Genomic DNA, 13,220 nt, shown 5'->3' with positions numbered 1-13,220 from the left:
GGAAAGTTTCAGTAGTGATGAGGAGAAAACGTGGTCTTTGGATAGGAGGAGAGGAAAATTTTTGTTTAACAGGTAGATTAGTACAAATTTCGAAGGAGAAATAACGAAAAATCACTTTAAATCAAGTTCAGGATTTTTTAGTAGTTGATTTGAGGGGGGGGTGTTCTCTCAGTAGTTGAGAAAATACTTAGAAATTTTTGTTTCTGTTGTTTGAATATGAGTCTGGTTAGTAATGGATTAGAACTCACTGAATAAAATAAGTCTTGTTAGTCTATATCAACCTAAATAAATAAATGAATAAACAAATACATGAGGGATAAGGGACAACTCTTACTTATAATAGAATTCTAATTAGTAAATGCGGAAATGAATGATGGAAATAGAAAATCATTATTAAGCAAATAACAGTGATAATTATTATAGGCAAGAATTATTGATAGATAAACAAAAATTAGTGGGAAAACATATGATGAAAAACAGTGTATTTGCAGAATCTCAAAATATCTCACTACAAGATACTTGCTGGTTACAAAGGGTAGAGAAATCTGGCAGATATCACCTCAATCAAGTTAAAAAGTTAACATCGACAGTAATGAGACAGGTTGTCCTCATGTATCTCCTGATGACGCAACATCACTTCTGTGATATTCTTGCTAAAAATGCACAACCTCAACCTAATCATGAGAAGGCATCAGACAAACCCACATTGGAGAACATTGTACAAAATAAGTGGCCTGGACTCTTCAAACATGTCAAGGTCATAAGAGCCAAAAACAGACTGAGGAACTTCCATAGACTGGAGAAGGCTAAGGAGACATGGCAACTAAATGCAAGGTGGTATCCTGAATTGGATCTTGGACTGAAAAAAAAAAAAAAAAGACATTAGTGGGACAATTTGTGAAGTTTGAATATGGCCTACAGATTAATTATTTTGTATCAATGTAAATTTTATTATTTTAATAATTAACTATGGTTATGTAAGGTGTTCCCATTAGAAGAAGTTGGGGGAATGGCATTTAGGAACTTTATACAATTTTTTGCAACTTTTTGTAAGTCTAAAATTATTTCAAAATAGAAAGGTTTAAAAGGAATGTCTTGGTGTGGTTTTGAATGATTTGGAATTTGTTTGTTGGCAGGAAGAGGATAATTGAATACATAAGACACCTCATTATATATAATCTCTTTTATTATTCTCTAGGATTTTCAGTTTTGCAATCAATCTTAGTGTCCTTTTGATTTGTTTCTTTTTTCTAAGCAGTAGCCCCTTAACCTGTGGCCTGATTGAACCTCCAGTAATCATCCTAACACATTTATTTCAATTTTATAATTGTAAAGACCTTGAGCAATAGTGACTTAGCTCTAAATAGCAACTGAACCAGGAATTTAATACTCTGGATCAGCTTTTTTTTTTTTTTTTTTAAACTGGGTTCAGCTTTCTCTCATCTAAAGTCAAAGTATGTAAAAATATTTCAGAAAATTACCTCTAATGTATGAAATCTAAAAAATGATAAGATCAAGGAATAGATCTTTTTCTAAACTTATGTGTACATATTCCCTCCTGAGTAACTTGAGTTTCTTGAAGGCAGCTTTGGTATCTCCTTCCTCTTTTGTATCCCAAGCTTCCAGCCAATGCTTTGCCCGTAATAGACTCTCAATGAGTATATGGAAAAGAAGTCCAGGAGGTAGGGGCTGGAGAATAGACTGGTGTGTTTTGTGTTAACTTTATTCCAAAAGGATCAAACAGAGTGAGAAGTGATGGAACTAACTTTTTGTGATCACACATTTCAATAGAAAAATTGCTATACCGTATTAAGACCTAATTCCATACAAACCTTTGAGCTATAAAATAATAAATAGGAGATACAAGGTAGAGTAAGAGACAAAAAAGTTAGAGACCTCTGACTTCCCTGTTGGCAGTAATGTGTCCTCAGATGAAATTTATCTTTCTAATTTAAAATTAACTTTCATCACTATCATTGTTGACTTTTTACTGCATTCATTTCTGTCATTTTTCTCATTAGAATTTCATCTGTGTCTAAAATATCTCCTGTTTGCTTTGTCTTCCATCAACTCTGTTGGACTTAGCTGTTATATAAATTGCTTGTCATTGAAAAAAATCATAGTTTTTAGGGGTTGCCTTTCAGGGGTTTGAAGAGGTCTTCATCAGTCCAGAAACTATTTTAGGTGGTGGCAGTTAGAGTACAAGACTGTCCCATAGAATCAAAGACCTCAAGTAGCTTCTTTTGGGGGGGGTGGCGTGTTGTTAAAAATAGATTTCTAGAATATCACTGAGGTCTCTCGGGCCCAGATGACATCATTCCCCAAGTACTTTTGGCCCAAAAGTTAATGTAATGTTAGATTATTTGTCCTCCACCTGCAGTGAATCAGTGACTAAGTCAAGAATTATACTCTGATTCTTAATGCCTCCGATCTCTTCACGAGCCTGTACCTTCTGTCTCCAACTCTGCATTTTATTGAGATAACTTTGTCTTTCAGGAAAGATGTCCAGATAGTATTATAACAGATGAAACAAAACTGGCTTTCAGTATGAGAAAAGCCTAACCATACTTTTAAAAAAATTATGGTAAAATACACATCATGTAAAATTAACCATCATTTTTTTTCCCAGTGATTGCTAAGGAGCTTTTATTTAAGGTGCCAGATGAAAATGCAACATTTTCCCCCCAACTGGAAAAAATGTTATAATTAAATTTACGTTTTAGGAGATTTTACTTGGCACATAGAAGACTGAACTTGCCCGTTTTGTGGTTCTTCATGCATTTTAGCTAACTTAGTTTAATTCATTTGCAAAATAAACAAGTTGAATTTTTTTGTGAGGAGGAGAATTAGGTTTTCATTCCCTTTTAAAATATATTTGTTAAATACCATTTTAGATGCCTCATTTTTAAGGGTTTTCTCAAAGCAGACTTCCTTCCATTAGTTGCAAGAACTTTCATCTAGATATATTTTATGCCAAAAATATGTCATGTTTTACAGCTGGAATTGCCAAGGCTAAGACTGTGTCCTTTATCAACTTGCTGAATGTCTGAAAACCTAATCTAAAGTCCTTTGATTTTCTCAATTATAGGTCTTTTAAGCAATGTCAATATATTTATATGTTGACGTCAGTGGAATTATTATTTTTAGAATGCCAGTTTAAGAGCAGTTAGCTTTTCCTGCATCTGCCTTTGAAATGCAATTTAAAAATTATTAATTTGAAATGTCATTTAGTTAGATGTGAATCAGTGTTTTTTCCTAGTGGCATCTGAAATGGAAGTGGGAGTCTAGCCACAAGAAATATGTCAGGCATTTCTTTTCTACCAGGGCATGGATGGCAATGAATGATCACCAAAGGCCCCGTGAGGTGATTTTGGTCAGAAGAAATGATTTTTCTGTTGCTTAGAAAGTACTCTTTCCTAGGTGATTAATGAAGTTCTCATTATTCCTGAGACAGTATCTACCTGATCTTAGTCTTAGCTTTTCTTAGCTTAGTCTTAGTTCTTAGATTAGAACTATAATCTTTTTTTGTTGTTAGTCACCCCAGCCACTCCCTGCACTTGAATCTTCAGGCTTTGTTTAAAGAATGATGCCCAGTAGAACTATAATCTTTTAAAAATGTCTTAAAAGAGAAGAGGAGCATCATTTGTATATGTGCACAGATAATTTGGGAAGTCCAAAAATTTGGTTGTCTGATCTTGTTAGATGCTGATAAAAGAACAGGAGGTGGTCACTGAGTTCTGTAACTGATGCCTTGAGCAGTGAATCCTAGCCATAGCAGAGGACTGGGGATGATTTGGGAATTGCTGCTTCTGTTACTGCATGAACAGTATAAGGAAAAAGAAGTTTGTGGGCAGCTGGTATAGAGAGGATACAGTAAGCCAAACAAGAAAAAGGGATCATAAAAAGACTGGTAACTCAGGGCTCTGTGATGACTGAAATCTCATCTTTTAAATGTCTCTGGTTTCAGATTGCCTGTTTGGTATCTGTGGATCAGTTTCAGCTTTATCAGCGGTTAAAATCTGAACGAGGTATGTACACACTCTTCTTTTTATCCTGATGGTGAATGTGGTTTTACATGTGTCCTCTTTACACTAACCTGTGTGGAAGATTAAGGCAGCTGTGAGCTGTCAGAAAAGCCACGAGGGTACTCAGAAAAAGACAAACGGTAATTGCAACATAAAATTTCAACTTTCTCAGCCACAGCCAGGAAAAAAAACAAAAGCAGACTGGCAGGAAACAGAACTTTCCTTATGTTGGTTGTTTTGTATTTTTAATTGGGCTCACGTGAGAGAAGTTCTGCAAAAGTTGGGTAGTTTCACAATAACAGTACGACAAAGAAAGTGACCCTCAAAATGGGTTTTACCACCAATTTCCCTGCTCTTGAAGATCACTTCAAAACATTCATCCACCCGAACATTTTCACTGCTTATTGTAGTAGTCACCGTTTGTTCTTGTTCAATCACAGTGACGGCTGAGTAATCATTCTAATGCTATTTCCAATGTATTGGACTAATTTTCTTTCTGACTTTAGACTTGGGGTAATTTATATAGCTTTTCTATTTGTACTGCCTTTTTATCTGTAGGAATTATTTTTTGGTGTACTTTTCCATATCTGAGAAGTAGAAGAAAATTGTTTCCCCTGGAACTCATAGGCCTCGTTTAGTATATAAAATAAACTCTAATCTAGCATGAATGTACAGTTTTCTGATTGCTAGCTTTTTAATCTGGATTAATAAAGTCTAGAGGTAAGAGGGTAGGGGAAGAAATGAACTTTTTTTTTAATGTGCCAGTAAATTTGGTAAACAATTTATCTCATTTAGTTTTTGCAATTACCCTGACAGATAATTCTTACATGAAAAAAGAAAGAAGAGCATGTGGCGCATAAAGGGGGTAAGAATAGGAATATTTGCAGGAGAATCACAGGATGGCATTCACTACCTTTGACCAAAGTTTGGTTCAGTCTCATAGGCTTATTTTTTTTCAGCAAGCCAAAAGCAGATTCATCTCTCATGGGTATATCATTTAACTAAATTTATAAGACTGATATATGGAATTTATTTAAAAATTCTTGGACTACATTACTCGAATTACATTTTTGCCCTATAGGAAGATGCAAAAAGGATGTTGTCGAACATAGAATCAGAACCAGAAAAGTCAAATGAATTTTAGGTTTAATGGATGAAGACATAGCCTGATACACCATCTACACTGTCCTGTGTAGATTCTGAGCTAACTAGAGGAATTAATGATGGGTAGTTTATATTGGCCCTCCCTAATCCATCCACATGGGCTGATTAGGTTGAGCATCATAACATCAGATGCTGATGAAGGGTATCAAACATCTGCCCTGCCATTTTCCCACTTTATCATCCCTATATCCTCCATTATAAAAATAAATTACTGCTGGAACATAGGCATTAACCCCGTGGATGGGTGTGGCTGGTAGCAGTGCCATGATTTGAGGGATCTTACCTGGAGAAAGTCAAAGGAGTTAGGCTGGATTTTCAGACTTCTTAAATAGTGAGACCTGTCAATCTCACCAGTCCCACTCAGTAACCAGGGCTCAGCCCATTTATAGGGTTCCCTTGCCCCAGATGCATCTCTCCTCCAGACCATCGACCTCCTCCCCACCCACCCATTGCCCCATCTTGTCAGTAGCAGGCCTTATTCCTCATTGTTTACAAACATTTTGTTAAATAAAATGTCTTTTGCAATTAATTAGATTCTAATAGTACCAGGAATTAAAACTTTCTGTGAGTTGGTTCTCACTGATGAATATAAATTTTTAGTATATTCTAAAAATAGTGGCTAAGAGCCTGTGTGGGAATGCAGGCTCCACCCCTTACTAGCTGTGTGACCTTAATTTCTGTACCTCAATTTTTCACCTGTAAAATGTGGATATTAATAGTCCCTATACCACGGGGTTCAGATGAGGATTAAATGAATTAATACATGTAAAACACTTCCTTGAGTACTTCCTGTGTCTCAGTGTTCAAAATATTAAGTTGTTGGTAATAAAAATGCTAATAAAGTATATTCAATGTTCTGCTTCTATTCCCTTTTTTCTAAGATGAGATAATCATAACATTCTCTAGGAGATATCCTCATATTGAAATAGATGTTATGATTGTCTTGTTGTCAATGGGATTAGAACACTTGAAATTAATTGGCCACATCCATTTTTTTTTTGGTATTGTACATTCTGTGAGTTTGGAAAAATTTATGATGATATGTATCTACCAATACAGTATCATACAGAGTAGTTTCACTGCCCTGAAAATCCTCTGTGCTCTGCCTGTTTGTCCCTTCCTCCCCTTTAACCCCTGGCAACCACTGATCTTTTTACTGTCTTCATAATTTTGCCCTTTCCAGAATGTTATATAATTGCAATCAAACACTATGTAGCCGTCTCAGATTGGCTTCTTTGGCTTAGTAATATGCAGGTAAGTGCCATATCCATCTTTACAATAGGAATAGCCTTGTCATATGCAAGATGCACGTGGAAGATTATTGGCCAGGACTCTTACTCTGCCCCAGATAGTGCTTGGATAGATGCTACCACACTTTGCCTTGTGACTTGGACTTTTCGAGGTTCTTGTTTTCAACCCTACTTCTGACTGGCTTATTTCTTCATTAGATGTGATAATATCTTCAGTCTGGTTACAAGTTAAGCAGGTTTTGGAGTCAGTCTTTTTTATAGGTGGTCTTCCATATCTCTGATGCATTATAGATCAAATAGTTTTACTCATACATGGAATTTATTTTTTCTCGCAAGTTCTAGGCAGATGCCCCATACAGATCCCATGAATTGACAACTGATTTTATTATTCATATTTTATAGATGAAGAGACTGAAAATTGGAGAGATTGAGACTTGCCTAGGACCACATAGGTGTGTCCAAGCTTCCTCATCTATAAAATTTTTTGAATTCTGTAATTTTTTATTTTTTATTGTAAAATAAATACAACATAAAATTTACCACTTCACCATCTTAGGTGTACAATTCAGTGGCATTAAGAACATTCACAATGTTGTGCAGCCATCACCACCATCCACTTGCTAAACTTTTATCACCCCAAGCAGAAACCCTGTAACAATTAAACAATAATTTTCCATTCCCCTCTTCTCCCAGTCCCTGATAACCTCTAATCTACTTTCTGTTCTGTGAATTTGCACAGTCTAGACATTTCATATAAGTGGAATCATACAGTATTTTCCTTTTGTGTCTGGCTTATTTCACTTAGTATAATGTTTTGAAGGTTCATCCACGTTGTAGCATGTATCAGAACTTCTTTTTATGGCTAAATAATATTCCATTGTGTACATATACCACATTTTGTTTATCCATTCATCTGTTGATGGACACTTGGCTTGTTTCCACCTTTTGGTTATTGCGAATAATGCTACAATGAACATCGGGGTACAATCCCTGCTTTCAATTCTTTTGGGTATGTAGCTAGCAGTGGAATTACTGGGTCATACGGCAATTCTATGTTTAGTTTTTGAGGAACTGCCAAACTGTAAAACTCTGTAATTTAATTAGACATTTATACTATTGTAAAGGATGGAAGTATTTTTTAATTTATTTTTTATTTAAAAAAATTTTTTGGCTGCATTGGGTCTTTGTTGCTGCATGTGGGCTTTCTCTAGTTGCGGCGAGTGGAGGCTACTCTTTGTTGTGGTGTGCAGGCTTCTCATTGTGGTGGCTTCTCTTGTTGCAGAGCACGGGCTCTAGGCGCGCAGACTTCAGTAGTTGCAGCACGCGGGCTCTAGGCACGGCACGTGGGCCCTAGAGCGCACAGGCATCAGTAGTTGCGGCGCGTGGGCTCAGTCGCTGTGGCTCGCGGGCTCTAGAGCGCAGGCTCAGTAGTTGTGGCACATGGGCTTTGTTGCCCTGTGGCATGTGGGATCTTCCTGGACCAGGGCTCGAACCCGTGTCCCCTGCATTGGCAGGCGGATTCTTAACCACTGCACCACCAGGGTAGTCCCGTATGGGAATATTTTAAATTTGGAAGTTTGTTAAATCTGATGACGATTTGGTTCAACTTCCTCATTTTATAAAAAAGGAAACTGAGACCCAGAGATGTTTTGATCTTAGGTGATTTTGGAAGGCAATTTGTACTCATGTAATTCTTCCTCAGCATCCATTATAAATAATTATTATTAGAAAATAGACATTCCAAGTAAGAATAAGTTTAATAACATTCCAAGTAAGAATAATTCTTAATTCCAAGTAAGAATTAAGTAAATGCAGTTTACTTGATAGGGATAATCTTTATCTAAATTGTATACCTCCGTTTTACATAATAGACTTCATATTCACCTCTAACTCAACACTTAGCAGCTAGGTGACTTTGAGGTCTATGTCATGAAAATATTTTATGTGGAACTCTTTAAGAGGGGATCTTGAGATGTATTAAATACTAATATTATGAATGGGTTAAATGACTAACTGGTGGAAACTAAAACTCAGACTGGACTGGACTCAGATAGAATTGGAGAGATTGTTTTTACTCTGAAAAAAATGTAGAATCAGATTAGTGGCAGCTCTATATCTTAGTAAGAAACATTATCATTAGTTTTGTCCAATTCTTATTGCCTACCAAGTTCTTTTTTAGTTTTTAGTTTGTCATCCAGTGTTTTAATTTTCTTCTACATTATGTTACATATATGATTAGCTTGTCTTCTGTGTCTTTGTTTTCATCTGCATCTTTGTGGGGAAAATCTTTTGAACAGAAATGGCCCCAAATCACCATTCTGTATACACAAAGCAGAGAAGTGTCACTTGGCATTGATTGGTTATTCTGTGAATCCACTTTTCATCCATCTGCAATTTTTCCATTGGCTACTGCTGTGTTTGTGGGTTTTCTGTGTCTGTCTTCCAATATTAACAAAGAAAAGGGAATACTGAGTTTGGCATGTGTTAGTGATTATTGCTTTACTTTCTTCTGGTTCTCAAAGCACATGTCTGATTATTAAGGCTAGAATTTTGTTTGTCTCTTGTTTCCAGAACCTACTTTTTCAAATTAGTTTTTTGGAAAGCTGGGTTAAGATTATGCATCTCTAGTCCTTAAGAGTTTTTTCTAATTTTCGTGATCCTTTTTACTTACTGTAACTGCAAGTTGCTTCAGTTCCTTGGTAGGTGAATGTGTCTGTTCTTGGATATTTGTATAATTACCAAGTGGTTAGAGACTCTTACAAATGGTTTAAGTGCCATTATTGTTCTTCTTCATAAAAAAAGTGAATACAATAGGAATTTATTTTCCTGTTATCATCCGTTAATCCTACTGTATTCACTCATGTATTCAATATGTACTTATTTATGTACTGAGTATCTGTGTGTGCCAGGTGCATTTCCAGATGTGGCTTCAAGCTATGGTTCCATTTTTCTTTGAAAGCTCTTTTGTTCTCAGCATTTTTCACAAAAGCCTCCTTTCTTTTTTTTTTTTAATTAATTAATTAATTTATTTATTTTTGGCTGTGTTGGGTCTTCGCTGCTGTGCGCAGGCAAGGGGGGCTACTCTTCATTGCGGTGCGTGGGCTTCTCACTGCAGTGGCTTCTCTTGTTGTGGAGCACGAGCTCTAGGTGCGCGGGCTCCGTAGTTGTGGCGCACGGGCTTAGTTGCTCCGTGGCATGTGGGATCTTCCCGGACCAGCGATCGAACCCATGTCCCCTGCATTGGCAGGCAGATTCTTAACCACTGCGCCACCAGGGAAGTCCCTACAAAAGCCTCCTTTCATTTTGAGCCTTAACATTTATGAGACGGCTCTTCAAATTTCATCTTGCTCTTGCATTTGCCCTTGGTGAAATGCTCCCACTCCATCATTTCTATCTAATTATTAAGGTCTTATCTCACCAGAGCTCCCTGTGTAGCTATTTGGTTTCTTTTAGTGTTTTTACTTTTTAAGACAGAGTGATACTAAATGACTTTATCATCAGTTCAGTTTTATTTTTTAACACCTCCCATCTCTCATTAGTCACCTTCCTTTTCATAGTTTCTGATCACAAGCTCATTCTTATCATCTGTGTGTGTGTGTTTTCTTTTTAAGCCTGATTTTCTGGTGTTTTGTGATAAATGTATGACTAAGTCTAGGGTTTCCTTCCCAAGCTATTCTGTGCTTTCAGATGGTAACACTTTCTCCTTGGCTTCACGCTTCTTCAACTTTACCATCCCGTTCTTTTTTGTTGATCAGTTTTAAACCTAACACAGCACCCTCTAGATGTTACAGCTCTCCTCTGAAAAACTGAAGTGTCTGCAAGAAAAGACATTTATTAGCAGGTTGGGTGAGATTTCTAAAGGGACCTGAATAAGAGGCACAGTGTTCATAAGTGTTTTCCTCTTCCTCTCTGCAAGTCCATTTCCTCATCTATAAAATGGGGATAGTAATGGAATGATGGTCCCAGAGCTGCTGTAGAGAATAAATGAGTTAATATTGTGTATGTCACAGTGTGCATTCAATAAATTATTACTGCCATTATTGTTATTCTTCTTGTTGTTATTCATCACTACCACCCCCAAATCTTGTCCCCAGTTTTCTAAACTAAACTAAGAAAGAATCTTCCAGAATCCAGATCATGTCTTGGAGTGAGTGCACAACAATATCACTCTGATTTCTTTTCCTCTTAATTCAAATCTTTTTCAGTGTGTTTCCTTCCTTATTGTCCTAGCTTCTAGAGAGTTGTATAGAAACTTGATAATCAAGGCAAATTCCTTACCCCACCTATCATATCAGTTTCCTTCATACAGTATATTCTTACTCAAAGCATCAATCCACCTTCTCTGAACACATCCAAGGAGATTGTGACTTGCTGAGATGGAGCATTCAAAGTTGCTGCTTCAAAGGGAAAAGATTCCCATGGTGATGGGGGGATTAAAATCTATTTAATAACATGATTATGTTTTTACATAAATAATGGTATTCTAGGAGTAAGAAGGCCTGATCCCGTCACGTACTCACTAATCATGTGTTATGCAGACTCCTAACTTCTGTTGGTCTCAGTATAACAGTGTTAGACGAGATAACCTCAAAAGTTGTTTCCGGGCTTCCCTGGTGGCGCAGTGGTTGAGAATCTGCCTGCCAATGCAGGGGACACGGGTTCGCGCCCTGGTCTGGGAAGATCCCACATGCCGCGGAGCAACTAGGCCCGTGAGCCACAACTACTGAGCCTGCGCGTCTGGAGCCTGTGCTCCGCAACAAGAGAGGCAGCGATAGTGAGAGGCCCGCGCACCGCGATGAAGAGTGGCCCCCGCTTGCCGCAACTAGAGAAAGCCCTCGCACAGAAACGAAGACCCAACACAGCCATAAATAAATAAGTAAATAAATAAATAAAATTAAAAAAAAAAAAAAGTTGTTTCCAAGTTTGAAATGCTGTGGTTCTCATCAACTGTCTTGAGAGCAACCCCTCTGCTGATGGCCACCTCTGTTTGGGTATATTTACTGTAGCAGATGTTAATTCCAATCAGTTTAGTTTAATTGCATTTTAACTATCTGCAGAAGACCTTTGTTCTTTGAGATAGTAGAAAGCAAATTAATTTTGGCATAATTAAAAATGCAGTGGGTCGTAAAAGTTAAAACAGTTTGATTTAACTCAGCTGATAATTAAATTAGCTTGAGTGCATGGCATTTCCCACAATAATAAACATGCCTTCAATGTCTTTTTTGGTATAGCCTCACAATGGTAGAAGATGGCAGAAAAACAACTTGTGTTAGCTGAGAAAATATCTAGCCGAATAAAAAGTAAGCTTCACATATCTAGTTCCAGGTGGGAAAACCAAGGGTCTGGAGTTTAGTTTTTTAAAGCTGAAAACAGTTATTGGGGTCAGATGTGGTTTGTAGGTTTCATGACAATTTTATTTTCTTGAAATGTGTCTATGTCCTAATAATTGTCAGAGTATAGAAGTAGAAAATAGTTTTAAATAGCATTTCCTGCCTTATGTAATTTACATGAAGAAGCAGAATCTGAAGATCAAATAGTCATGGGGCTTTACTTCAGTAATCAATTCTAATTTTCATAAGTAGATTCCAGTTCAAGTCTGTGACTTCATCTATCTCTGATGTAAGTATGTTACAATTAATCACTTCTCAATCATGTCCATATTAAAGTGTTGAGGGTACTGTTCTCTTTTTCTAGGTTTCTGAGCTTTGCCCCATCTCAAAGCTGCAGAAAGCTTTCATTACTGCTGATAGAGAAGAAATTATTTGAATATGCATCAGTTCATTTTTTTTTTTTCATCTTTGGAATAGAAATTGGAAGGAGGAAGAAACTGAACCTTAAATGTTTTGGATAATGTGCGTTTTGTTTATCTACATAATAACTGTGTTTCCTGAGCCCAAAGCCAGGAGGTAGAATTGAATTCACAGTAATAGTAGTAAAAAGTGTTTTAGAAAGTCCTCCATTCACCCCAGGGGCTCTCCTGCGCTTCAAACTCCTCTCAGATAATTGGTGTGGAGGAGAAGACAGCTCTTGCTCATGTGATAGCGATTTGTCTACCACCTGGTATCCATTAATCTGTTCCTTTTTGGCTTGGCTTCTGGGAAGTCCTGTTAGCTGCCGAGGCTGCCAGTTTCTGATGGCTCTTCAGCTTTTTTCACCTTTTTACCACTCTGGCTTCTAGGCCCCGCTTGTGGTATACTCTGTTACCTGAGGTATATGAAGCAAAATGGTGCTCTTAATGGCACATTGGAATGTTAATAATTTTAAAAAAGCAAGACAATTCTTTTAGCTTCTTTGGACTTTTACTTGTAGCTGCTTTTCTGGGAGCCAGGCTGAAGGATAATGTGAAGGACAGATGCCATATTGTATTCAGATCCCTTTTCAGTGTAACCCTGGCCAGACTTGTATGTCTAAATCCCTGTTCTGTTGTGAGGAGCTCTTCTCCAAGAGACTCCAAGATGCCCTATACAAATATCTCTCTGAAGAGTTGTGTCTGTTCTCTGAAAATGTCTAGACGCAGGGCTGAACAATATAGAACCTTGCCATAGATGCTTTTGTTATCTTTTATTACCATAGGGAATTAATCTACAGATACTATTTCTTACACTTCTGTTATGTTGCTTCACTCATTTATTCAATGAATGCTATGTTCTAGGTACGTGTCTAGGTCAGTAGTTGTCAACTGGATGACTACATCCAACTGCATCTCTACCAGGAAATCTTGACAGTTTCACCTTCAAACTATGCCCCGCATTTTTAGTACTTCCACTTCTAACATATAGCA

The 13,220-nt window shown here is 37.1% G+C and overlaps 1 protein-coding gene across 2 annotated transcripts in view; it reads left to right on the top strand.

Moving 5' to 3' along the window:
* RNF144B (ring finger protein 144B) overlaps window positions 1-13,220 on the top strand; it is an 867,397-nt gene that overhangs the window by 135,775 nt on the left and 718,402 nt on the right. For both annotated transcript variants that reach the window (XR_014232478.1, XM_082346416.1), the window contains exon 4: window positions 3,968-4,028. Coding sequence is in view for 1 of the 2 variants with exons in the window: in XM_082346416.1 (XP_082202542.1) it covers window positions 3,968-4,028 (61 nt within the window). In the remaining variant the exon portion in view is untranslated. The remainder of the gene's footprint in view (window positions 1-3,967; window positions 4,029-13,220) is intronic.

This window comes from Balaenoptera borealis (genome assembly GCF_965194805.1).
Source record: "Balaenoptera borealis genome assembly, chromosome: 12".
Classification (NCBI taxonomy): domain Eukaryota; kingdom Metazoa; phylum Chordata; class Mammalia; order Artiodactyla; family Balaenopteridae; genus Balaenoptera; species Balaenoptera borealis.
The sequence above is the reverse complement of the archived record's forward strand: the minus strand, read 5'-3'. Positions and strand labels throughout refer to the sequence as shown.